This window comes from Anneissia japonica, unplaced genomic scaffold (genome assembly GCF_011630105.1).
Source record: "Anneissia japonica isolate Jap-2015-1 unplaced genomic scaffold, ASM1163010v1 scaffold288111_len316891_cov189, whole genome shotgun sequence".
Lineage (NCBI taxonomy): Eukaryota > Metazoa > Echinodermata > Crinoidea > Comatulida > Comatulidae > Anneissia > Anneissia japonica.
The window spans coordinates 35,216-62,368 of NW_022727056.1; the positions used below are offsets into that span (position 1 = coordinate 35,216).

The 27,153-nt window shown below is 33.7% G+C and overlaps 3 protein-coding genes and 1 long non-coding RNA gene across 8 annotated transcripts in view; 1 reads left to right on the forward strand and 3 right to left on the reverse strand.

Annotated features, from left to right (window-relative positions):
* Positions 1-1,026, reverse strand: part of LOC117113384 — an 8,541-nt gene extending 7,515 nt beyond the window's left edge. Inside the window, exons 1-2 of the long non-coding RNA XR_004446201.1 lie at positions 825-1,026; positions 450-471 (exon numbers count right to left, since the gene is read on the reverse strand). This is a non-coding gene — a long non-coding RNA (uncharacterized LOC117113384). The remainder of the gene's footprint in view (positions 1-449; positions 472-824) is intronic.
* A 1,845-nt stretch (positions 1,027-2,871) lies between these two features.
* LOC117113383 (UPF0728 protein-like) lies at positions 2,872-5,095 on the reverse strand. 2 transcript variants are annotated; one of them, XM_033256689.1, is made up of 3 exons: positions 4,899-5,095; positions 4,386-4,505; positions 2,872-3,399 (listed from the first exon to the last, which is right to left on the reverse strand). In XM_033256689.1, the coding sequence occupies exons 1-3, from the start codon at positions 4,990-4,992 to the stop codon at positions 3,335-3,337; spliced, it is 279 nt and encodes a 92-aa protein (XP_033112580.1). In that variant the 5' UTR covers positions 4,993-5,095; the 3' UTR covers positions 2,872-3,334. The 2 variants fall into 2 exon arrangements, with proteins under 2 accessions (XP_033112580.1, XP_033112581.1); XM_033256690.1 differs by having other exon boundaries at positions 4,373-4,505.
* LOC117113382 (NFU1 iron-sulfur cluster scaffold homolog, mitochondrial-like) lies at positions 5,087-10,512 on the forward strand. Of its 2 annotated transcripts, XM_033256688.1 has the most exons (8): positions 5,087-5,216; positions 5,615-5,730; positions 5,972-6,107; positions 6,250-6,431; positions 7,626-7,729; positions 9,035-9,169; positions 9,390-9,480; positions 9,621-10,512. In XM_033256688.1, exons 1-7 carry the CDS (start codon positions 5,146-5,148, stop codon positions 9,459-9,461), a joined length of 816 nt encoding a protein of 271 aa, XP_033112579.1. In that variant the 5' UTR covers positions 5,087-5,145; the 3' UTR covers positions 9,462-9,480; positions 9,621-10,512. The 2 variants fall into 2 exon arrangements, with proteins under 2 accessions (XP_033112579.1, XP_033112577.1); XM_033256686.1 differs by having other exon boundaries at positions 9,390-10,512.
* Positions 10,513-12,767: 2,255 nt separating this feature from the next.
* Positions 12,768-27,153, reverse strand: part of LOC117113386 (tyrosine-protein phosphatase non-receptor type 13-like) — a 48,111-nt gene continuing 33,725 nt past the window's right edge. Inside the window, exons 33-42 of one of the 3 annotated variants that reach the window (XM_033256691.1) lie at positions 26,319-26,619; positions 23,271-23,441; positions 21,819-21,907; positions 20,855-21,118; positions 20,396-20,486; positions 18,716-18,924; positions 17,996-18,130; positions 17,338-17,553; positions 16,411-16,473; positions 12,768-16,230 (exon numbers count right to left, since the gene is read on the reverse strand). In XM_033256691.1, coding sequence (XP_033112582.1) covers positions 16,174-16,230; positions 16,411-16,473; positions 17,338-17,553; positions 17,996-18,130; positions 18,716-18,924; positions 20,396-20,486; positions 20,855-21,118; positions 21,819-21,907; positions 23,271-23,441; positions 26,319-26,619 — 1,596 coding nt within the window. In that variant the 3' untranslated portion in view covers positions 12,768-16,173. Of the gene's footprint in view, positions 16,231-16,410; positions 16,474-17,337; positions 17,554-17,995; positions 18,131-18,715; positions 18,925-20,395; positions 20,487-20,854; positions 21,119-21,818; positions 21,908-23,270; positions 23,442-26,204; positions 26,211-26,318; positions 26,620-27,153 lie in introns of all 3 variants that reach the window. The other 2 variants (XM_033256692.1, XM_033256693.1) reach the window with 2 other exon arrangements.

The following is a 27,153-nucleotide window of genomic DNA, read 5'->3' on the forward strand; positions in this document are numbered from 1 at the left end:
ACTGATCATCGACCCCCCCCCCCCCATCAGCTCCCCTATTTCAAGACTTCTAGATACGCCACTGATTTAGCAATACTTAAAAACGTGATTAAGCTGATACAAAATTTAACCGATTTCTTGAAATTTTGTGCGCACTTTTTTTATTTCATAACTTTTGAATGTAGTCAAGATGTTTAATAACTTGGACGATTGTCATAAAAGGACCGTACCGCTAAGCCCCGCCCCTTGGATATAGTTATTAAGGTCCTACAAAACACAATAACGTAACTGTACGTGAACACGTGCGTTTGTTGGACACGCGTCTCCTGACATAAAATTGGCTTTTGATAAGTGTGTATGCAGACGAAATCTTCTAGATTACTCGCTAAATATTTACGTGTTTCCGAAAGTTATTTCATAGCTATTAGGCCTATGTTTTGGTAAAATTATTTTTTGAAAATATCTCTTACCTTCAGCATCAATTTTTTCAACCTGAAATAAATATGATAAACCCAAATGAAGCGATCAATTTGTGTGGACACTACTACAGTAATTCCTATACGCCTTATATTTTAACAAAATAATTATAATATGCAATATACAAGATCACTTTGTAACAAATAATAATAATAATAATAATAATAAAAATAATGGGTAGATTTATAAAGCGCAAATAAACAATAAGTAGCTTAATTCTAGGCAAATAACATAATATGCCTTTACAACGAAAAAGATATGTTGTTTCCATAAAGGGCTTATTAAAGACAAAATATTGTGGAATTTAAAAAGCTGAAAACAGCAAAAGAACGAAAGCCCATAAAGTACCGTACAGTAATAACACTTACCGAGAACACTGCATTGATAACAATCATGCTGGCTAACAGGACGAAAACTGCCTTGGACACCATTTTAAAATTATGGACTTTGTTAAAACAAGTTGTTAAAAGAAGGTTTTGCTGACGAGCTTTTACAGCTTGCAGTTAAATACTTCTTACAGCTCAGACGATGAAAGGTGTACTTTACCTGTTCTACTGATGACCAATTTTTCAGACCACTAGCTTTATATAGACACCCATGTTTTCGAAATTTAACGCTAAAGTATACATTATCACGAAAAGTCAAGGCATACAGGTACTTAGGAGTGTTTATGCAATTTGTAGCAATAGAAACCGTATCGATGATTTCAAAGGGCATCACCTTTTGGAACATCAAACATTTATAGAAACATAAAAGTAAAACACAGCGATGAGACCATTTTATATAATATATATATATCATTATGATCATGGATCAAACGGGCAAAGTTAATTACAGCATAAAAGTTCTTATTTCACGATATGCAGTATTTTACATCATAAGTACACTTTTAAGAGTCTGAGTCTAATAATCATTCATGTTTAGGCCCAATAACATTTTGTTCTGCATCTTATAATGGTCGGTGCACAAGACTAATCGATCAATATTGATAGATGCCTTTTGAAAACTCACTCTTGTGCGTTTAATGTACTAACACGTGATTATATCATAAGACAGGTAGAGCTCAAAGATACACAAAATGTGCAACGCGTTACTGGTACGAAGGACAGTGAGATGATACAACTGATATAAAAATATAACACGGGCCTACAATTGTAGATCGCTAACTATTGCAGGACCTTATAAACTTTAAAGAAATTCAAATTAAACTAAAAGTTTAACAAGGTAAAAATCTTCAGTTGACGAAATTCTGGTTATTGCTATGGTAAAGATAATCTCGCTATTCATTTAGCACATCGTACTAAGCCTCGGCATTGGCCATTTTCCTTCCAAGCCGCCTCTTTCCTCCCCAGGGTAGTGAACCGGGTATTGCTATGATATAATCCTATTTGAAAATTAAACATATTACTGTATGTTCAATAATAGGGGCATACTAAGCAAATATAGCACGCTTATTTTCCGACTTTCGAAGTGCTACACACATCGCGGCTGGTCGTTCGTGGGCGAAACAAATTTGAAAATGTAAATACAGTAGTTATAGTTTGCATTGTTAATAATTTAAACGAACAAAAAAAAAAAAAAAAAAATGTGTATAAAAAAAAAAAAAAGCACACAAACACACCATGACATTTATCATCACAGCACACTTTGGATTTATTAAGCAATGAATATTCCCATAAACATGTGTAAGATACACTATAAATTAAGCATTACAACCACGAAACAAACATTTCCATTGACAGACTATTAAATCTGAAAATGAGAAAAAATGAGGTAATAAAGCAAATATTTCTGTAATTAATAATACAGACATTGGTTTCTTTTCTTTGGTTACAAACTGTAAGCAAAATATCTTATATTCATAAATTCATTATTATGAAGTTATATGATAATAAAAATAATGATAGTAATGATAGACGAATAATAGTAATGTTGTATTTCCGCTAAGAACCGCCCCTTGGATATTGTTCCTAAGGTCCCATAACAATGACAGCATCAACAAACATAAACACACACGCTTGTATGATGTGTACGATTCTTAGCCCTGTTTTGATTGGTCAGTTGTTAAGTTTTATTGAGACTCCGGAAAGACCCACAATAATACTGAACTGGACTCATTTTAGTTTTATGTAGCACTACACAATGTTGTTTCTTGCTTTTCAGTGTTGTTTTCTGGAACTGTAATATATTTAATTCCAAATAACTAAAAAAAAATGATCTTCTATGGAATTAAAGTCTAAAATTATACAATTATAGCTTGAAGGCCTGTTTATACTTGCAATGATAATGATAAAAAGCTAAAAAGCAATTGTTTATATAGAAATAAAAGAAATAAGAGAAGCTTTTAAACCAGGACGATTCGATAACGATTTATCGTGTATTTGTAAACAAAATATTTTGACAAATCAATTCAAATGACGTCATAATCATGGAAAAACAATAAAATCGTAGTAGTAACGATTTCATCATTTTTCCATGATTGCAAGTATAAACAGGCCTTTAGGCTGTAATCTAATCCAAATGCTGTAGGCCTACTCAGTAGTTATAAATCTGTACTCAATCATAAGGCCGCATTCATAAGGCTGTCCTCAACTTTTAAGACTCAACTCAATCGAAAAGGCTGCATTTAATTAATTATAAAGACTAATCAATTGTACTTCTATTGTAAAGCTGTACACAATTGTAAGACCCAACTCAATTATAAACCTGTACTCCATCATTAAGCTGTAGCCAATTGACTATCATTACTACACACAGAAAATATACATTTTATTTACACAGACTACTCAATTGTTACATCTATGTTGAGATGAAATATTTTTGTTCTTTGGTGATGTAGCTATCGAATACTGACACTATTTACGTAGTCGTATTGTTGTTAATGTGCTTTTTGAACTGCTTCACTTGCTTCTAGGCACAGGTTATCAAGTTCCCCATCACCACCTTAAAACACAAAGAATCATTGAGATTGTTAGATGATATAAGTTAAACAACCGGAGTTTATTTGACATATGTCAACAAATAGTGATTATACCCTGCTACGAATATATTTTACTTAATATGCCAAATAAGCATGTTGACTTCATATGTCAATTTTCAACAACAATTATTATAATGACAATAAAAACAATATATACAAAAAACATGATTGCTAGTAAAAGGTATAAGAATATCTGTACTGCATACACATAATTACCTACTGAAAATAGTGAATAGGAAAGGTGCAAAGAGGGAGAATTAAAGAAAGCGTATTGCTTTCGTGGATGACTTGAAAGAGGGTAACAACTGTGAAATGTTAAAGAGAAGAGCACAAAACCAAAATCTCTGGAGAAACTTGTTGCATGAGGATCTGCCAGCAAGAGGCTGAGCACCATAAGTAAGCAAAAAATTTAAAACAAATAAAAATTTAACATAATTGTATAATTAAAGGACTGTTACCAGTTAACTGTTTTAAGTCGTTGGTAATTCCCATGTCAATAATAAATTGTTATTTTCAAAAACAAAAGAGCATCGTAGCAAAGTTACAACATAGTAATGTATTCTATATCAAGGGATTAGAAAGTGGTACATTCCTCAGGGATAATGACACACAGTAAGTAGATATGTGTAAAGGTGAGTATAGAACAGTTTTGGGTCTGACATGTCTGACAGGGAAGTCTGAACCTATGGGATGCTGACTAACAACCTTGGTCATCGTCCCCAAAATAAAAATTCCTAGTAGGAATCTTGGGAAGTGTTTTTATGGCTTAGTATGACCCAAATTGTAATTTTAGACCGTAATATATTGGATTGGCAATGTAAATTACGTTATTTGGAAAGGTAAATTTCTTATTTTTAATCCCACAACAATATCTTCCTGCTGGCACCCCCACTGAGCATTAAAATGACAGCATTCAACAGTATCAATTGTACTCACATTAAATACATACCATAATCTAGGTCGTTGATATCACATTTGTAAACCATTTCGCCATTAACCATCAGCTCAACTGTGTTCCAATCCTCATGCTTAGTCAGCTCTACTGTGTGGCCATGTTTGGTTAAGAAGGCTATAGAAAAAAATCCAATTCTATGCATGTGTATAAAATAAATGATGTAAGCCTAGGGCCCCCAGTCTAGGCGGGCCTAGGCCTACATTTATTCATACCTAGGGGCCTAGGCCTACATTTATTCATGTTTAATATGAGGCCTACAAAACCTTTGGAAGACAGCAATATGTTCTCCATTTGCTATTTCCAGATACCAACTTAAATAAAATTTAGCATAGTGCATTATATTTGTAAGTAAGCCAGGTCTAGTAGTATTACTTTACTGGCTAGGCCTAGGCCCCTAGCCTAGCGCAGTAGAGTATTACGCAACTCAGCCAGGCAAACGAAAGCAAGCCAACAGCTCAGTCCCCACACCACCACCACTACTCGGCCAGTCCTTTTTAGTTTTCTTACCTTGAAGGCCATCTAACCTAGACGTCCGGTAATCAACCACTCCGCACGCTCTGTATGGTCCATATCTTACAATCACTTTTGCGTTTTTTGGCATTTAATTAAGATTTTGCAGAGTTTGAAACAACGTGTAATGTTTGTAAACAATAATTGTGAAAATTAGCGTCGTGTTGTCAGGGGAGTTTTTTGTACGGAAGCTAACGCCCTCTACGGTAGAAATGACACGCATGATCGACCTCCAAATCAAAACATGGCTTTAGCTGGGAAGATATTGTTTCGGAATTCTGTATTTTTAAAGCCGTTGTTTAGAATTCATCCACGGTCTGTCTAAACTATGATTCCATTATCATGATTGTATTATATTAATAATGCCATTTTCGTTATCTTTAGTGGTCGCTAATTTTTGTTTAGCATGTCCTAGCCTAGGCCTAGTCATTCATTGAATGGGTCAATCAAAATTAGACGATTTGGCCGCGATCGGGCCCAGCTGGATGGATGGTGATGCTTAAGTTAAGCCACCTATAAGCTAGGCTAGCCTAGATCTGGGTACCGTTGTTTGTGAGTTTGTGGTAGAAATACGGTGCTAACACTATCTGTACATTGGTATCTCTTGATATAACCTAACAACATGACATTGAATCTTTAAAACAATATCTTCTTCTTGTGTTCTGTTTTTTTTGTCTTTAAATATTAACAAATTAATTTTCTAACTTCTCAAGATGCAGCAACAGTGCCAATTTTTCCAGCTGTTCATTCAGACAAGCGATTACATTGTCAACCAGACAAGAAAATCATAAACCATTTTTAGGCATTGACTCGTTTAATTTTTCTCTAGGTGAGTTGAAGTTCAATTTCTACCATCATTTTACAATCCTCCCTACCTGCAGTACAGTATATGTAGTCAATTTACACCAGAAAGCCATCATTTAATGAGTTCAATGATAGCAAGTTCTTTATACAGTGTAATTACCCAGGCTTTACTTAAAAAAAAAAAAATTGTATTTAAATATCAAAAATGTATTTGATGTTTCATTTATTTCAAAAATTACTAATTTTCTAACTTTCCATTATTTAAGTGCGGTCAATGTTCATCCAGACCCAAGAAACACCAAATCCTAACAGCCTAAAGTTTGCACCGGGTGTTCCAGTCATGGAAGTGGGAACCAGAGATTTTCCCAATGCCTCATCCGCTTATGCATCACCATTAGCAAGGTAGTGCTTGTATTGTCATTCTCTTCAGCATCCTTCTACAGCAGGCTTGGAAAAAAAAATTGTGCCTCTGAGCATGAAAATTGTCTTGATAAAATGCCTCCAGAATCAAATTGTACACTATATATTTTTTTTTAAATTTTAGGCAACTTTTTCGATTAGAAGGCGTTTGTGGTGTATTTTTGGGACCTGATTTTATCACGGTCACAAGGACAGATGACGATGTGGAGTGGAAGGTCTTGAAACCTGAGATATATGCTGCTATCATGGACTTCTTTGCTTCTGGTGTTCCAGTAATAACAGAAGAAGAAGCTCCCCAAGATACAGGTATGGTATCAATTATTACAATATTTTTTAATGCACCATTCTTTACCCTTTGAACCCTGCATTATTTACATCTTGTGGCACCCTCACCCTGAGTTATTTAGACAAAATATGCTTATTTTTTATTACAATCATCACCACCACCTCCTAGGCCCTGTACCGCTGCCATAGCCATCCATCAACTATCATGACTACCACTACTGGCACTAGCACTATCGTGATCGGCCTAGCCTAGGGCTAGAAACTACACTGTTTATTTCACTTTCCAAATCACTTCCTGGATAATCGTCATCATCAATATATTCTTGGGAGTCATAAAGTATCAATCGTAAAGCATGTTGGCATTTATTGTCAAATTATTCAATATAAATTTGTTTTTTCAAAAAAATCAACACGTACGAGTCTGTCAGAACGACTTGGAAATGATGATGTCACAAAATTACGTCATATTACTCATACTAGTCAGGTGATTACCCCGAATAACGTCACCTGACCTGCTAAGCCGGTATACCGGCCTTTAGGGTTATAGCAGCGTAAGCGCGCAGCTGTTTTTCCGGCCTTTCGGGTTCAAAGGGTTAAGGAAGCTTTCTGTGTTACAAGATTTAAATACAGTAATACTGTTTCTACATGTAACTTTAATGATACAATGTGATTTCAAGTAATTTGTTTTCACTTTATTTTAATAATGAAGATATTTGCCTTTCAACTGAATTCAATTTTTTGGCTGTTTTTTTTAAGTGTTGCTTTTTAACCTTTTATGGTAATTTTCGTAATACTTTTTATGAATCCTCTGTACAGCAGCTAAGTTAAAAATTTTAATGTATTTGATAACTGAATATTTAAATTTTAATTGTACAGTATAATCAAAATTTATGGTAATATTTTATATAAATTTTATGTACACAATATTTGTATTTTATTTTGTTGGATGGGGGGTTGGGGAGCCACATTGAAAGTGATTTATTTTGCAATTAGCAATTTTTAATTGTCTGGCTTTGTGTTTTGTGTTTTGAATATTATATTGAAATGATTTTGCTTATAATACATTCCAAGCAACAGTTATTTTGTATCAATTAGTGTCAGTAAATGGTGTAATGTCTTACTAGATTGGCTTTGAAAAACTTATTTGTGGTGAATATCAATAAAAAAATTTCTGATAAAGGATAAGTATTGATAATATTCTTTTCTCCTATGTAGTTGTCAATGAAGATGATGATGAAGTGGTTGCTATGATCAAAGAGTTGTTAGATACAAGAATTCGTCCGACAGTTCAAGAAGATGGTGGGGATATCATATATATGGTATTCTACTTGACAAAAAAATCCATTTATAAAAACGTTTAATTTTAATTTATATTGATGACTTGTTTCTACTAAATTATTACAAAAAACACAATTTTTGTCTTGTGCAGTCTGAATTAAAACATGTGTTGTTACTCAATTTACCTTTTAAACAGCGGATTTATGGCAAGTATGATAAATCCTAAAACAAAAATTGTTTGTTTGCTCTCCTCACCCGCCCCTAACTCACCGAAAAAAATAGGGGCAGCAAAACCAAAAAACTAAAAAAAAAGTTAGGTTTTTTTTAGCTTTTTGTGAATTGATCTTTATTTTTAGCCAGATGTCTTACAAAGTTGTCTAAAGTTGTTGTCTAATGTAAGATATTGCCATTCTAGCTTACATTCAATGCAAATTGTCAACTGGGTTATTTTTATTCTATCTGATGAGTAATATTGAAAAAAAATAAAAAATAAAAAAACTTTTTCCACCCGCCCTTTTTTATCACTTTAAAAAAAGGAGGGCAAGCAAACAATTAATTTTTTTAGGGCTAATATGTTACTCAGAGTATTTTAAAATCATTTTTTTTACTGGTCCAATTTCTACTGCTACATTTGATTTTGAAAATTGAAAGAAAAGCCAACGATAAAAAGACTTGCGCTGGGCACTCGCTGCAGCAAACAACGGTCGTACAACAAATCCAAATGCACTCCATGTGAGCACTAGTAGGTGGCAGCCTAATCTGAACATCATTGAAAACGATTTGTTACGTGCACGTTGTGGTGTTGCATTCTCCATAGAATTGCGTCGGGTGACAACTGTCGGGCATTGCAAGTGCCAGCCTTTATAGTCTGTTTATATCAAAGATCTTATAAACACAAGATAGCGTTCTCCGCGATTTACGCGTAACAAATAGAAGCGTCGGTCAAGGTTCAAAAGTTTCCAATTTAGCAAGAGGGCGCCATTCATATGCTATTATACCAAAGAGAAAAAGTAATCAGTTTTGGAAGAGGGCGTCCTATCTGTTGCCATGGATCTGAGATGGTTCCTGTTCTGCTGTTCACAGGATTGACACCCTAAAGGTAAAGTCGCGCGGTCAGAGCGGTCAAGGGTCAAAAGTTTCCAATTTAGCAAGAGGGTGCCATTCATGCCTTATTACAGAATTTGCACGCATAAATCGCGGAGAACGCTATCTTGTGTTTATAAGATCTTTGGTTTTTATGTACAGACATATAGTAGTAACTTTTGTTTCTGTTAGGTTTGTTTTTGTTATTCTACATTCTGAGTCTGTTACTATACGTGCTATTTCAATTTATAATATCATTTTAGGGTTTCGACAATGGAGTAGTGAAGCTAAAGCTGCAGGGAGCCTGCACAAGTTGTCCTAGCTCAGTTGTCACTTTAAAAGGTGGCGTTGAGAATATGCTGCAATTCTACATCCCAGAAGTAACAGCAGTTGAACAGGTACGTAAGAAATCTTGGAAGAGCCTAAAATCTATGAAAATCTACCGCATAATGAACTAAACTGCTTGTAAGCACAACGTATAACTTCCATTTGTGGAAGGCAATATTATTCTAGCACATATTTATTGCTTGTTTTCGGTTGTTTGAAAGATTGCCAATGTACATTTTAACAATATTTAAGAGTTTGCCAATTAATCTTTTTTTTTTAAATTTTTTTAAGGTTGAAGATGAATCAGATGAGGCATCAAAAGAAGCATTCAAAAAATTGGAAGAAAAACTGGGAGAAACATAATCTACGATCACAGTGCAATGGTTACCTCGTACCCAAAACATGGTCCATAGTAAGCATTGCATTATAATCTATGACCACAATGCAATGCTTACCTTATACCCTAGACATGGTCCATAGTAAGCATTGCATTGTAATCTATGACCACAATACAATGCTTACCCCTTACCCATAATCTGTATCATTAAAATGGAATAGTGTATCTATCATATCTGATAGGTTGACCTGTACCTTACCTATACATTAAGCAATAAATTCATTATACAGTATATGTTTGTGGTACATAATATGATATCTTTATTTCCTCCAAATTTTCTAAATCATACAAAAAAGAAATAGGAGGGGTCAGAACAGAGGAACAAGTCTATACTCAAAGGTTTTGTCTGCTCAGTCATAAGTGACTCTAAAATTATTAGTAAATGCTTACTATGGCATTAGCATTCAAAGAGGAAGTGCAAAGATGTCTATTACTGCACTCTATTAATATTAACAGAATGGATTAAAAATGTTTGGATTTTCATAACACTGTAGTGTGTCCTCATTACTATGGGTTTGAACAATTATATGGATGCCATCTGTATAGAATTATATGCTTTGAATTAGGTTTATATTGTATAAATAATAATTTGTATTATGTTTTATTCATATCTGAAGCGCCAGTATCCTATATTTAATAACTTAAGTAAAGGTAGTAAAAGTTTTTTAAAAATCTGGTGAAGATGATGAATGAAATTTTAATGAAATAAAACATTTTAGTGAATTAGTTTTTTTGGGGGGGGGGGGGGGGTTGTTGTGTTTTGGCATGGTAGGATTATTACCAGTGTTTTACAGTACTGTACCACTAAATGCCATGTTATTTGCCATGTCAACAATACTCTGGTGTTTTTCTAAGTACAATATGTTGTGTGCATTTAATGTATTTGGTCATGCAGAATTTCTGTTGTTACTGGTTGTATTATTATGTTAATGTAAATATATAAACACGATGAAATACATAGAAAAATTCTCAACATTGCATGAAATATTGACATTAAAATTTCGAATACCTTCAAAAGCCTTAAATTTTGTTAGCCTTGCTTTCAATTTTGGGCAACCTTTGTATAAAATGTTAATTAATTCTGTAAAAGCATAAGTGGGCATAGTGCAGCCCGTGGGCATATTGCAGGCTGTGAAATTGACTTAAAAAACTCTATGTGTGTGGCCTGCCAACCATCTTTGGCTAGAAAAGACCTTGTTTTTTATGGCCCAACACCGATCATCTTTAAAAAGTAATATTAAAACTGAGCATGAAGTGGTATAAAAGCAGTGCATGGTTTTTGAAAGGTGCATCAGAATCATCAAAGTTTGGTTGTTAAATCAAAAATTCACTTTGGCCTTTCCGGCCAATTTTTATGCCCACCAATGCTGCAAGGTATATTAGTTTTGGTGATCATACCTAATCAAATTTAAATGCTAAAAATGCCAATGAAGTATTGACTTCTTGTCACATCAACATTTACGCGTGTGGACTCAATGACCAGAAATAAAACAAGTACTTTGCAACTACTCATCAACAATTAATAATTTAAAAGAATGTTAGATTAAGCACATAAAATATGCAGTTAGTATTCATAAATTCATGTATCTGCATATACAGTATACAGTACCACACTGTCATTTTAGAAAATCATTTTGGGCATAACCATATTCATTTCTACAAAAATAATATATACTCAAATTCTAAAATTATGTAATCGTTTGTGTCACACACCATCTGTTGTGTAAATATTTTGCTTATGAACAAGTAGGCAAGCAATTTGTTGCTTCGCTGATATTTTCATTGGTGCGGTAAATAGTTAATAGAAGAAATCTTGTTATAATGTAATTTTGCAATTGGTGGCTTAAGGACAATCATTGCATGTTCTTGTTATAATGCAATTTTTGGAGTATGTATTATACTTTCTTATCCGAGATTAATCAGTGGACCTTTCGGGTTCTTTAAAGTGCACACGAAATGTGTACACTGGGCCTACGGTTTAAAGTCCTTATCCGAGAAAACTTGTTCCACCACCGGAACCATTGGCGAGTGAGCCGTTCGAACCAACGCCGATATTAGAGCTGAAGGTCACGGTGCCCCTGACTTAACCGCTCGGCCAATCAACTCGCCCACCCCCTTGGTACACAAAATTGGACCGATTTTAAGAGATGGACTTATACCCACAGACCCCCTTTCAATCAAAAGACCGCTGATCCAGACTTTAGCACCGTTCGCCATGGCGAAAGGTCAGGATGAGAGATAATTTAAATGAAAAACATAAAAGTGATTGCAACTTGATGAATAACAATATTATTAAAAAGGGACTAATTTATCAGCAGCAGTCTACGACTAGCAGGGGAGTTATGGCAGGTCAGGTACCCATCTGACCAAGAAGCCTATTGTAGGCTACTGAGGTAAATAGGTTATTTTTTTTTTAGAATTACTTTAGAAATAGTAGAATAATAATTTATCATCTTTTTCTAAAAAAATTTTTTTTATTTTTTTTGTAAATAGCAGTGTTCTTACAAAGGCGGATATGCCGGTGTCACATTGAAATCTTTTTTTCTAACCCCATGCACAAAAGCGGCACGTACGGTGACAATTATCAATGTAGTTTAATCTTATACCAAAGTGAACAATACCAATTTTATATTTTTAGTGGTAGGGTTGGAGAACCTGGGGTGCAAGTTTTTTTTTTTCCAAGCTATGCATTCTCTCATTTTTACAAAAATCTTAATAATAACTGATATTGGAAAAACCAAGGCTAATAATAGGCCTATTAGGAAGACTTGTATAGCATATAAAATAGAATGGGTGGAACTGGCCATCAGGTACTAGTAATTCTGGTCACTGATTATGACACCACACCTATTAATCTAAATGTTTGAAGCTCAAATGTATGTCGCAATTAAAAAGTAATAGCTGTAGAACTGTTTTATCGATAATAAACCAAGCACAATGGATATGAACGCACTGCAGAAGATGAAACCACAGACCCTGAATGCTGAACACTTTGACTCTGTATAATATGACTATATATATATATATATATATATATATATATATATATATACACACACATATAAATTGTCTTCAGTGTTTCTTTTGACAACTCTAATCATATTCTACATGCATGTGTTCATATGTATACTTTAGCTGGTACTTTTGATCAGTGCACAATCATTACCACATGATTCACTAAATGTGGTGTACAATATAACAGACCCAGTGAAAAAAACCATCAAAAGCTGTGACAATCAAAAAGAAAAAAAAACCACATTAACGTAACAGTGTTTAAAGCTTAAAGGGATATTTTTATTCTTTGCCAAGTACATCAGCCAATATAGTACATGTTAAAACTTGTAAACCTATGTACATTATCACAGAATCTATATGAGATCAAATTTACAGGGTTTTTATATTATCTACAAACTTATCACATGATTGACTCATTTTAATATAGAGTATTTAAATTACCAATGATTGTTATGTGATTAAAACCTTACATAATTTTATTTATTTATTATATATACTAATATATACGAATGATTCATTATTCTCTTTTTAGCAATAATGATGAAGGCATGTAGAACTACATCTGAAATATTTAACATCTTAAAAATATACAGTATACCCAATGTAGCGATACAAGCAGAAAACCAATTAAAAATGTTTAAAACGTCTACCATTTTTACTAGTTATTTAAGCCTGTATCATAAGAAAAAACATCAATATTATCTAAATCATTTAACATAAAGTATGAAAATCAATGCAATTCAGTTAAAATATACACAATGGCAAGTTGGTTTAGATAAAATAATTATCAGATATAAACATAGCCAAAACATAAAAAAAAATGGTTTACTGTGTTCATTCCCGGAAGACAGGCATACGGACGGCACCATAACATTTTTTTACACCACATTTTTGTGATGATTAGTAAGGGAAATCTCTAACACTAAATTTAAAAGGCAAATTAAAGTTACAGTAAGTAAAATATACACTTTGTTATATTTAAGAAATGTTTAACAAATATTATTTTGAGAATATTTTTAAATAATTATATTAAACTTGGTATGGAGGAACAACTCCATCATCAGTAATGGATAGAAATATTGTTCCTATCCTTTTCCGATTATTGCTCACCAAGGACAAAAATGATGCACAAAAAACGATAATGTAAATGGCGATATAATCCAGATGAGGTTTCTCCAATTTCTACATATATATGTAAATATTATATTGCGTGATAATAGTGTGAATAATGATTAGAAAACATTAGTCAAAAAAAAAAATAATGACTGGTATTAGATGCAATTTAGTCAAGTTTGTTAGCTGGGGAAACATTTTAAACCAGCAGTGGGAGTATGATCATTAAATACACTCCCCAGGCTAAGTTGCATCTGAAATGCACTTTTATCAAATTCTAACTAATGAGGGGCCAGCACAACAGAGGTGGCTTTTACATTTTAGCAGTGATTTATGTCTAATGGTTTAACAACATTAGAATGACTTAATGGGGCATTGTTATATAGTATTTTCAGTATTAAACTTGCCATTTTAACCCAGTGCTCTAACATATAAAAATCAAAGGCTAACGAAAATGGTTGTTTGTTTTGAAGATACCGCATCTAAACACACTTGTGAAGGCCATGTGGGTAATTCAGATATATTTCAGTATTCCTAACACATCGTTATGGACTTAACCCACTCAAGTAAAACCTAAAGCTGGCGACCCTGTATTATATAGCTTTTGATAACGAGTGTGAAATGGATAGGGGAAAAATAGTGCAAACAAAAATATCTCCAAAGTATCAAAATATACAAAACTTACCACAATGTTTTGACAACTTCTTAGGTAATAACATTTCAGCAATAATAATAATAATAATAGTAATAATAATAATAATAATAAGGGTTGACTTATAGAGCGCATATTGTGGAGACCTCTATGCACTTATTCATATGGAACACATTCTCCGGCTGATACAATAATGCTAGCTTTGTAATTCCAGAGGCTTGGGTTCAAATCCTTACAGACCCATTTCCTAGAAGTCTGAACTGACCATTAGCGATCATGGATTGTAATGTATCATTGTGTTCTTTTCTCCTTCATTCTATTTTTTGCATTGTTTTTACACACTGACCGCCAAGCCTTGCCAAGGCATAAAGGGCTCCACCATAATGAAAATTATTCCCATCAACTGTAATGAAATATGAACAAACACATGGTATTTTTTGGAAGTGGTTTGGCACAGCAGGAACTGTTTGGTTTGCCAACCTCGAGGTCAGGGTTTCAATCCCTCGCTGTGCATTTCACTTGTGTCCTTGAGCAAGGCACTTTATCTGCATTGCTTCTCTCCACCCAGGAGTATAAGTGGGTACGTGATAGGGTTAAATGCCAAAATGCGCTGATGTAGCTGCTGCAACATTATAGAATACGCCACAGGGAGCTTAAGTTGGTGTTCCGTAGGCACTTAATCTAAAGACTGGGGTAATGATATTAGAAATGCAAAAAGGGCTTAACAATATGCGCTATATAAGTCTACCATTACTATTATTTATTTTTAGATGGTTACCTCCTGGTTTTTCCCTGAACCCCCCGGGGCGAGATTTCACGTTCTGACGACCACTGCTAGTGAGTTAATGTGCAATACCATAGAGGATGTGAACTTGTGCATTATATATTTTGTTAACCCGTCATAAACTTTAAAATATTGATGTTTTTAAAAGGATTAAATTTATATCTGTTACTGGTATTATGAGAATAGAATAAAACAATCCTATTTATGTATGTACATGTTTATAACCAGTCAACATGCAGAATTAGCAGAAAGATTTTAAATTATTAAAATTATCAAAATCATATCAAGTGAAATTTTATAATCATTCAAGTATTGCAGCTTGATTATTTAAATACAAGGTGAGGTTTTGGATTAAGAATAGTAAACTACATAGATATTTATTTGTTTGAAAAATTATACTTAATTATTATTTATATATTTACTTCATTAAAAAAAGCAATGGAAGGTTCCACAAAAAGTGTAGGAAGGTAGATTTAGCAAGACTCCATATTTAAAATGCAAGATATCTTTGAGGGAAAAATGATTTTATAACACATTGAAAAGTACACTAATACTAATTTGGGAGATAACACTATGTATACAAATTCAAGAATGCTAAGCAAGATGCTAAGAAAAATTTTTTGACTTTCCCATATATATAGGCATGATGATGTTATATCACATCCATATATGGACATAGCTCATGTCAACCCATGTATGGGCATGACAATGTCATATCACACCCATATATGGGCAAATCACAGAGCCTAATAACTGCACAATGGAGAATCGACTGGACCAGCAACACAGCAAATGTTTGATGCACACACTTCGTATGCTTATTAGAAATACAGTTGTGCATTCAGAACAGAAATTTTGAATGCGAATAAATTCCCGTAAAGCTTCTATTTTTAGGAATGATCGCACTGGCGATGGCAATATAGCATTTATCATACATTACAGGAATTGAACAAATTATAATTTAGTCATTATTTCCATCATTATTGTTGTAGAAACACCAGGCATGCTGACGATGAGAGTAACATTAAAGTCAAGATTGTGAATATCTGAATGTAAATTAGACTACAAATCCAATCAAAATAATGGGGATGGTCATTTTTCGTAGTTGCATTCATCAGGTTAATGATTTCAGAGTCTCCAATGCAGCCTTGTAACAGAATATATACTGGTCCTGTTGAAAAAAAAAAAATGCATTTCATGATTTTGTGTTTATGACATGACTGGACAACAATGAATAAATCAAATCGCCAGGCCAATGAACCCATTTTCCTACACTGAAGATTGCTAATGCGTGCTTAGTGTTATGAGCACAATATAGTAGTTTAAAAAGTAATGCAACTAGTTTTCTTACTTTAGTTTGAATCATCCCATGCCGTTGCCTTCTCAGCTCCTTCACAATGTCATAAATCTTGAACTGCAAAAAAGCAAAGGAAACAAAGTTTAGGTCTTTTTTAAAGCATATTCAAACTTTTTCAACACGGCAATTTTATATGGACCATTCCCCTTAGTCCCGCCCCTTTAAAAAAAATTTCTTTTCTAAGGTCTTTTTCAAAATGACAGCCATAACTTACAATTGTAAGCTTGTGGTTTTGTGAGACAAGGGTAAATTCCTAGGCAAGTTGCTTGGCCGAGCCATTAAGACAGGCGGACCGTGACACACAGGCAAAATATCGGCGTTGGTTCGAACGGTACGCTTGCCTATGGTTCCAGTGGTGGAACTTGTGTGCACATTAAAGAACCCAATACATTCTTCGAGAGGAGTAGGGGGTTACCCTAGTGTACTGGTCCATTTCAGCTCCCTGTCCGGCCACAGAAGGAGCATTTACGTCGCGGCCCATGTCTCCATGTATCCTACCTGCGAATCCTACACCATACGTAAGGACGGTCATACACAATAGTGACTCGAGAAGAAAAACACATTCCTAGCCCTGCCTATTGAATAGCACGTTGTGATTAGTCAGTTGTTACTGACAATCTGGACAAGTCCACTGTATCTTACATATAAGCTACCTGATTATCAATTATGTCTTCCTTCTACACTAAGAAGGCCTAAAACAAAATAATGATGTGACAAAACACAATAACCACAAGGCCGTGAATATTGTTAAGCCAGTCTTACACAAATTCATAATCCTGATTGTATGTTACTGTCCTAATCCACTTCATGTGTACAATAATATTCAATCAGAATTAGGAGTTAAATTTAAGAATAATATTCAATCAGAATTAGGAGTTCATTTAAGACCAGTGTAACAATAGCCACTGCCTAAATACAAACCTGTTCATTCTGGTCAACAAGATTCATCATCGTATCTATGGTGATAAGGGTTCCTGTGCGACCAATCCCTGCACTGCAGTGAACGACAATTGGTCCCGATTGGTGGATTCTTCGCATATACTTGATGTAGCGGAGTAGATGGATGGAGGTTGTGGGTACCCCATGATCAGGCCAGGTTGTGAAGTTTAAATGAGAGACATGTTGGATCTCACTGGTCTACGAATAATAATATAATATTAAACAAGTAAATAAACCTAACATGAAAATGTGATGGCCCAACAATGCAACCGCTTAGAATCAATGTACTATATGATCTTCTACTTCATCATCAACCAACTTCATTGTTGTCCATCATTAGTCATCATCATCAACATCATCATCATCTTCAAAATCAATATCAAAATTATTATCATCATTATCCTCTGATGGGAATCAAACCCTTCATATGTAGATATACGTATTTAAATATTAACTTATTTGCATATTTTAACATCACTTTGTACTGTCATTGTTAGTTGTCATCCACATAATCATAATTACTGTCTTCAAAATCAACATGTAAATGTTTATCATCATTACCCTTATCCTCATCAACATTACTCTAGTATATAACCATCATAATCATTAAACAGATAACAGATTTGTTAACATACTGTACCTTCAAGTTTGTGATGGTCATCCTACGAATATCGAAGTTCTCAAGCGTCTGCAAGCTGTCCAATCGAATTTCAAAACGATCCGTGACCACCACAGGCGAGTCTGTTGAGCTGGGCCAATAACGATGACACTTCACCTGGGCATAAGTACAATACTTATTACTCGGAAATATAGTTAATACATATTATAATTCAATACAGTAATTTAGAAGCTTGAAAGTTCATTAGGAAGTGCTTGATATTGTAATTACTTCGTGGCGGATTCAGGGGGGAGGGCGGCAAGTTTGCTTCCCCACCCCACCAACTAGATTTTTTAAAATGGAGAATGGAGAAAAAAAGAAAATCATATTCAAATTTAAGTCTGAGAGTGCCATTTCCAGCCATCTAAAGGTGCCATAATGGTGGGGCTGCGGTTCTCTAGACCTTCCATTAGTGGAAGTCCTTCCCTGGGCCCCTTCTATTTCTAATTCCTGAATCCGCCACTGTTACTGACTGACTAAAGCAACTTGCCTGCATAGATTAAGCATTGAATGTATGTGTCAACTGAATTAAACAAGCAGATAAAGTATGGTAATGACATTGATAAAAATCACCATAGAAACTTAATAGTATAATATATGTGTATTATATACAATATACATGTTATATACAAATATATTATATATACACATATATATTAACATTTATAATACTTATTTACATCACTTTGTACTGTCTCTAACCTTTCCATTTTCAATGTCCATAGTGACCATCGCAATAACGCTCACTTTCTGTTCCCAGATCATTTGCCAGAAGTCAACAAGACTATTGGGCAGCGGCCCCTGGCACGCAATGTACTGTAATTCATTTGTGCCGACTTTCATTTGAATGTGACTCGCATTTATGTAATCAGAACCGTCCCCATTCTGCAGAGTAACCCGCGTCTTATCGTCTGGACAGAGAAATAGAAAAAAGTGCACATCATATTAAGATTGGGTTGTTTAATTTGTTCAAGGCAACAAAGTAAATTCAACCAACCTATCAATCAGCAGACGAAAGTTTAGCCCACACTATCACATTTTCACAACAACTGTTGCATGCCCATATAAGGCAATATATGGTATGACCATATTTATAGGCATGTCACATGTTTTTGTCAAATAAATTTAATCTGATGAGATCTGGACCTGTCCAAACTATTCTATTTGATAAAAACATGACATGCCTAAATATGGTCATGATGACATCACATCATGACCATATATAGGCACATCATGACTATATATGGGCATACAACAGTTTTTTGTCAAAGAATATTTGAGTGGACAGAGCTTTATGGTAGCATTAATGGGCGTATTAGACTGGTTCATTTCATTTATTATGATTTTTCATTGAGTATTATTTTCATGCGACTACAAGTTTTCTATTCGAGTGTTTGTCTTCGTTAAGTAGGATTTTACCACTGTACAGGTGGGCATGGTTTAACAAAGAACGACTAGTCGATTAGGGCCAATCCGTTCTAACTTATTTGATTCAAGAAAATTAATGTTTAAGTAGAACATCTAATGACCTTTTCTACATTTTAACTCAGAGCATGTATTTTTTTTGAATACTACACAAGGCCCCATGATAATAATAGGAGATATTACGGCCAGCTGCTATGACCAAAAAAACATCACAGCGTCTCTGCTCAGACTGCATGTAGGCTACGGTTTGGTCGATTTAATTCTAGTCATCGTCACCCACATTCATCTATTTCGTACACTTACTAATGATTCCCATATGTTTATGTGTGATGGTAGCATTCATGGGACATTCTCATGAACTTGACTACATGCGAAATTTATGGTCAGTAATGAATGTACAACTGAAAAATAGGTCACAAGTAGATGGTGGAACCTATGATAAGAAACATGTGAATGTGGCATTTAAGCAAAGAGACTCGATTAGTGAAAACAGGGTTCAAACCCCTTGCTTTGCACTTTACTTGTGTACACTGATGGGATTAACACTGTGATGCGCATTTCAGTTTGCGTTTAGGACTGACGTATTGAGCTGAGTATTTGGCTGAGAGGTAAATTTGTCTGCTTCTTATGCTAAAGACCCCAGTTTAAATCTGGCTAGCATCAGGTTTTAATTACAGTCCTTCAGTAACTCTTACATCAGAGTTAGGCTGGATAATCAACAATGTATCTGTTACATGTTGGTACTGGTGCCGCATTATGACAGTCATGCGTCCCCAGAGGCCCAGCCAACATTTCTAATTTCAAATCTGGAATAGTGACAAAATAGTGATCAATCACAGACCACAACTAATTAATGAAAAACCACTCTTACATATCATGAATAAAATGTATTGACAAAAAAACTATGGTAACTTATATTGTCAAAAAAGTGAGTCAACGTATGGTATTAGCACTTACATGGTAACACATTTCTATAACGATTTTTGTCTTTGTTGACAGGTTTCTTAGCAACATCGCAGTTATCAATTGGTTTCAGTTGTCTTAATTGCTGGATAAAAGATAATATAGAAATGCAGTTAAAAATCAGCAAAATCATCAACAACTTTTTTTTTTAAATGAATTTAAATAATTCAAAATTTATGTAGTATGTTCTCCTTGTGGATGCCACACACTCAGAAAGTGTTCAGATAATTCATTGTTATTTTACTCTATTCCAAAAGGAAAACAAAATGTAACAGATGAATTTTGAGAAATTGCCCTTCAAACTCGGTAAAACCTTTACCTTTTTATACAACCTAGGCCTAGCTTTAGGCCTAGGATAGGGTTTTCTGTTGTCCGGCCTAGGCTTAGAATGGGTGTGTGTGTGCTACCACAAATAGAGAGATGATGAATACTTTCTTTTGCTGCTTCACCTACCTTGTATTCTTCCACAGGATCTTCTTTATCAATAGCTCTATTAAGGTTACTAAGCATCGTCTTTAACAACCGGCCAGAATAACGACTGCTACTACTTGGTTTTACTAACGACATTCGTTGTAGCTCTGTATCAGTGATTACACCCATGATCTTAATGGAAGGGGTTTCTCTCGGGGTGTGGTTGTTATTCTCTAGAGGTAATTCGGTGTCGCTGTTCCAGGATTCAGAATTTTCTGTGTCAGAAAGTTGACGTACCTGTACAACCTAAGAGACAAAACAATAAAAATACTAATTTCATTTCATTTATTTGTCTCAAAACATTAAAATTTACAAGAACACAAACAGCAAATACAAAAGAACATGAGAAAGGAATACCCCAAATGTATACTAAAAAGTGGGGCCCTTTGACAAAAAACAAATGCTTACAATATGGCCTCACTTTCTCTATTTGGAGTCATTTTTGTTTTATTTTATTTGAACAGTCAGTGCACCTTTTGGCTTATACTAAAAAATTTTGCTTAGACAAAACATCTGAAGTTAAATATTTTAAAAATCAGTAGTAATTAAAACAATCATTTTTTACAATGATTGAGAAATTAGTGAGTTATGATAATTTAATGGTAGTATTAATGATGTTACAAAAATATTAATGACTGATGATGATGACATAAATGACATTATGGATGATGTTCATACTAATGATGATGATGATGATAATGATGGTATTAATGATGATTGTAATAAAATATATTGCAAGTGATTTAAGTGGGAATTGAAACAATGACCTCCAGATAACTAGTCCAGTATCATAACCACTACAACCATAGACTAACGAGATTGCAGCCACTAGGGTTTGATTCATTTTACAAGTAACAGTGAGTTAAAATTACATTTGTGATATTGGTGTTCATGATGATAAAAAAAAAACTTAATATAAAGACAAAATGGTTAATTGTTTAATTACCTTTGATATGAGTTTACTTGCTTTGTTAATCGCTTCTCTTTCAACAGGTAAATCTGGGACTGAGTCAAGATCACTGTCAGTATTATGACCTATATAACAGCCACACAGTCAATCAGTTAACCAATCAATTAATCAAAGAATGAAATTAATTAAACTGAGATCAATTACCATTCAATCAATCAAGAATGAGATTGTAATTGATTAATCAATAAATCAATAAAAAATATGATTAATCAATGTGTCTAAAACAAGATCAATTCCACTATAGTTTTTCAACAAACCTATAACTTTGCTTTATAAAAAAGCATGCAGGTAAACATGACTAATAGTTCAATATGTTTTTATCTCAGTAATTATCAACAGATTTATGATACTGTGAATATACAATGCATTGTTTATAATGGCCAAAGGCCAACAACCACATAAATGTGGAATACAAACTCATGTACAATATGAATATAATGGCAAAATGGGGGTCACCTTTGCACATATATTAATAAAACGTATATATTTGTAGCTCTCTCCTTATGATCAATACATCAATATAACAGCTGGATGATGAGAGAGTAAGTGACTGTAAAGTTTTAATGATCATAAAAAACATAAAATTGCAATACTATTCATTATGAATTATTCAATTAGAGGCAATTAGTGGGTAATAGAAGCAGCAAGCAAAAACAAAATCATGCACAATTTCTCATCAAAAATGAGAACAATTAAACAATGACCCAGCATGCAGTTAGTGAATGGAAACATTGGCAATAAACAATTAAATGTTGCAAATAATGGTTAATTTTCCTAACACCTGTTAGTATTACTATGATACCAAAATAATTTCGAACATTTCTAATTGAATTATTAAAATAAGATTATTTTCAATCATTAATGATGATTGTTAAAAAGCTGCAATTTTCATTGCTCTATTTTACACATTATTTTATCCAAATAATTAAATATGTCTTAATGAATTGTTAAGATAAAATATATAGACTATTTCTAAACACTGTCAAATGATTAAAAATCTGCAATTGTTACTAATAAGATTTGCATATTATACTGTACTAATATTTGCATAATTAAGATCTTACTGATGCAAATGAGAAGATTAATAAAGCAAAATCTGTCTTGTTGCTGTGGATTATTAGCTAAAGCATGTTCTTGTGACTCAAATATGTACTATAAAAGACTGAAATATTAGATAATATAAATATTAATATACAGTGATTATCATGTTATATTATTTATAAATAAATTATATATAAATTATTATATTTATGAAATATGCTAGAGGCAAGGTTGTTAATCATTAATCGATTTAATTTGCTAAATTGTATAAGTTGAATATAAGCTTAGCTTTTAGCATCTAAGGGAGAAGGCAAATTTTTATGTTCATTTTTTGTTTGCATCATTCTAATTTGAAAATTCTGCAGCTACATTAACCAGTTACTTTACCTTCAAAATACTCATTATCAGCGAACTTCACCGGGGGTGGTGTGAATGGGTTAAATGTGGAGTCCATAGTGAGTGAAGGGGGCCCTGACAAAGCTGTGGCCGTGAGGGGTAAGGAGGAACACGAATCAAAATCGATGCTACCACTGTGCTCGACATCCGATAACACAGGGGCTATATGTGAGGAAAACATTCATAGAAAGAAAATATTAACACATCTAAACACAAAGCAAAATGCAAAAACAAATACAAAACAATATGCTTGAAAAATGTAATAAGTGAGGTTTGAATTGCACCATAATTACCAAGTCCTCAAACTTTAATAATTTTTAAACAATTTGATAAGTGTGATATGTTCACAAATATTAAAGTGGCATTGGTATATTTTAACTACTCGATTGTGATTTTTTTTTTTTTGCATAGCAAGTTTTTAGTTAACCCTTTCCAGTCTGCCCCATTACCTTTGCCTGAGGCTGTATTAAAGCTGGGAAATTACATCATCTACACTAAATGTCGGGTTTTTACTGGGTGCAGGCATTTTATTTGGTCTAAATACAGGAGGCCCTCCTACAGAAATACTCCTACATCACACTCAAAAAATCCTATAGAGGGCAGACTAGCTATAAATTAATTATCATGAAAGCTATACAGGGCGTACATATGACGCCCCTCGCTATAAAGTATGGTCGCAGAGGGCGTCGTCGCGACGCCTTACGACTGGAAAGGGTTAAAGGGTAGGCACACCACAACTTTATATTTATTGAATCTGTATCCGAAAACCAGAAATGACACATGAGTAACGAGACATTTATTGCACTCTAACAAAGTGGTACTAATAGAACGTGCAAGGAACAGCATCATGTGACTTGAATTAATCCAGAACAGTGATGTATACATGAGTCTTTTCATGAAGGGGAAAGGGATGATTGACAGGGGGCTACATATAATAAAGGGGATTTTACATTAATATTTACATGTAATTTTTCCTCAGCAAGTTCAGAAGAGGATTTTTTATGGGCTTGGTTCAAATCCCTAATAATTATTATTAAATATGCCACTAAACTAGAAGGACGATATGGGTATAGAATCAATCTTATCATAAGTAGTTAGGTATTTAGTTTAATGGAGACAAATTTTACTTATCAATTTTGGAAGGATGATTTGTTTATTACTACTAAAAATAGGTAAAAAAAAACACCTTGGGGACTAGTATGTTGCACTGTCAACAGATGACACTGCTTCAAGTAATTAACCCATTATCGTTTCAACGCAATGATTGATGAACATTTTGAAGAAAAGTACATGTAGGACGTATGTCAGCTAATAATGCGTCATTAATGAGAAATGCAACATTAAGTATTGCAACTAATGGTTCTTTTGTTGGTTTTTGTCATGTCTATTACAGTTTTTTAATGGAATGATACTTCTAAACAAATACATTGCTTTGTTGACCCACTTTAATATAACCTTCTTGCAGTTTATGATCGAGTAATTTACAAATCCCTTGTGACAAACTTAACTACATATAAAAAATAAATCAGGATTAATATTAAAATATATAGTCAGGCATTTATATTGTACTATTTCTATTTAAGCAACTTGAGCATTGTGTTAAAATGGATATGAGTGCTATATAAATCTTCTATATTTTTATTCTTGTACATCATGATGAAGCACCCCCTCTACAGTTGAGATATGCAAAAAAAATATGTCAATATTGCTAAAATTATTTAGACCGCTAATACGTAAAATCAAACTATTTAAGCATTTCATTGAAATTGATACGAGTGCTAAAATCTTATTTTCATATTTTTATTCTTTTAAATCATGATTAAGATATGTAAAAAAAATTGTCAATATTGGTAAACATTACTTAGATTGCAAATATGTGAAATTATATAAAGTGAGAGGACTTGCTATTGATGCTGTGACCACGTGAACAGTTCATGCACTGAATATTCCAATAATAACAAGACAAATGTTGCAATAAAAACAAATAATACATAGCTTGAAATCAGAATAACTCAGGGTTCACATATCAAAAATGGAATGAAGTTATTAACTTCCATGAGATCTTAAAACATTTCTAAAGCTCTAACCAGACTATCAAATTTTCTTTGACAAAAAAAACTGATATATGCCCATATACAGTCATGATGTGCCAATCCATATTTAGGCATGTCACATGTTTTTGTCAAATTAAAATTTGATATTCTGGACACAGGGCTTACATATGGCAATTATGAACAATTTAGCTGAAAACAACGCAACATGTTGTATTACAGACAATGCATACATAATAACTAAAAATAAAGAGACAATTTGTGACTAAACTGGAACCAATGCATATCAAATAAATTTACAAACAGTGACAATATACAACTGGATACAAGGCAACATGTCATACAGTATCGGATACATAAGCAACATGTTGCCATCGACCTTCCAGAGTGTCAATCAAACTTTACAACTGACCAATTTGAACAGTGCTGGAGGAATACACACGTTTCCAACAAACACACATGTTGACCCACAAATGCATGCGCTTACGTACATTTACGCTTTTGCTTTGTGTGGGACCTTAGCAACAATATCCAAGAGGCGGGGCTTAGTGGAAAGGTCACTGAGGTCAAAGCAACACACTGCTGCGCACTGGATACAGGGAAATGTGTTGCAATGTAAACAAACACACATGTTGCAATGGACCCAGAAAATATTTAAATGGATACACATGCAACATGATGCACTGTATTATATACACATTCAACATGATGCATTGTATTGTATACAAGAAAATATGTTCCAACGGATATATGGTAACATTTTGTTCACTAAATACAAAGCACCATTTTGCACTCGACACATGAACACGTTTCACTGTATGCACGGAAACATTTTGTACTGAACAGACAACATGTAATTTCGGTTTTCACTTACCATTTCCTGAAAACAAAAACATTCAAATTAACATTACAGGAAGAAGTCATTTCCAACTCTGTCCTTGCATGTAAGCTTTAAAAAAATCAAAATTACTCTAAATGATTCACTCACTTCCTGTTTCGACAGGGTCATTACCCTGTGAGGACATCATACTCTGGGACTCCAGGACAGATCCTGTGACCTCTGACATTTCTGGCTCAGTAAGTTGACTATGGTTTTTCTCATAGGATTTATCGTTTAAGATATCAAGATGCGCATCCAGTTCATCAGCATCGGATGCGCCATTCTCTTCCATGCGGCTGACTGGCCGTGATGAGGCCCTGACGATGGCTAGCTTTACCGTACCTTTTGCCCGTCTCAGCAGGCTTATGGCTTTATTATGTGTCATCCCTACAAGGCTCTGTCCATTAACCTGCGGTGGGACGAATTAGAACAAATATTACACATATTATCAAGTTCCTTCACAATAATAATATGCAATAACAATGACATAGATTTGTCCTTGTTTTCTTTTTTGTATGTAATGAGGTCTTTATATTATAAATCAAATAATCGCCCACTGACATGTACCCTGAACAAAGATTACTGGGTTATAGTTTGCTTGTTTAACCTTTATTCTATTGTTGAATGTGCATTTTTTAGGTATATAATTTTAATACATAAATGTATTAATTTCACTATTATATTGTTGATGTCAATATACAGTATATTGTGATTAAAATTAAAAAACATCTCTACAAACAATAAATTTCATTAGTATTTAATTATATAGGTATATATTTTGCATTGTATTATATGTTTATACAGTGTTTGCCATTTGTTAACATGTGACTTTGTGGGCTCCATTGTGCATGATATTCATATTTTTGAATAAAACGTTTTCAGAATACAAAGATGAATTATATAAGATCATTAAGTGTTTAACACAAGAGTTTCCTATAAAAGT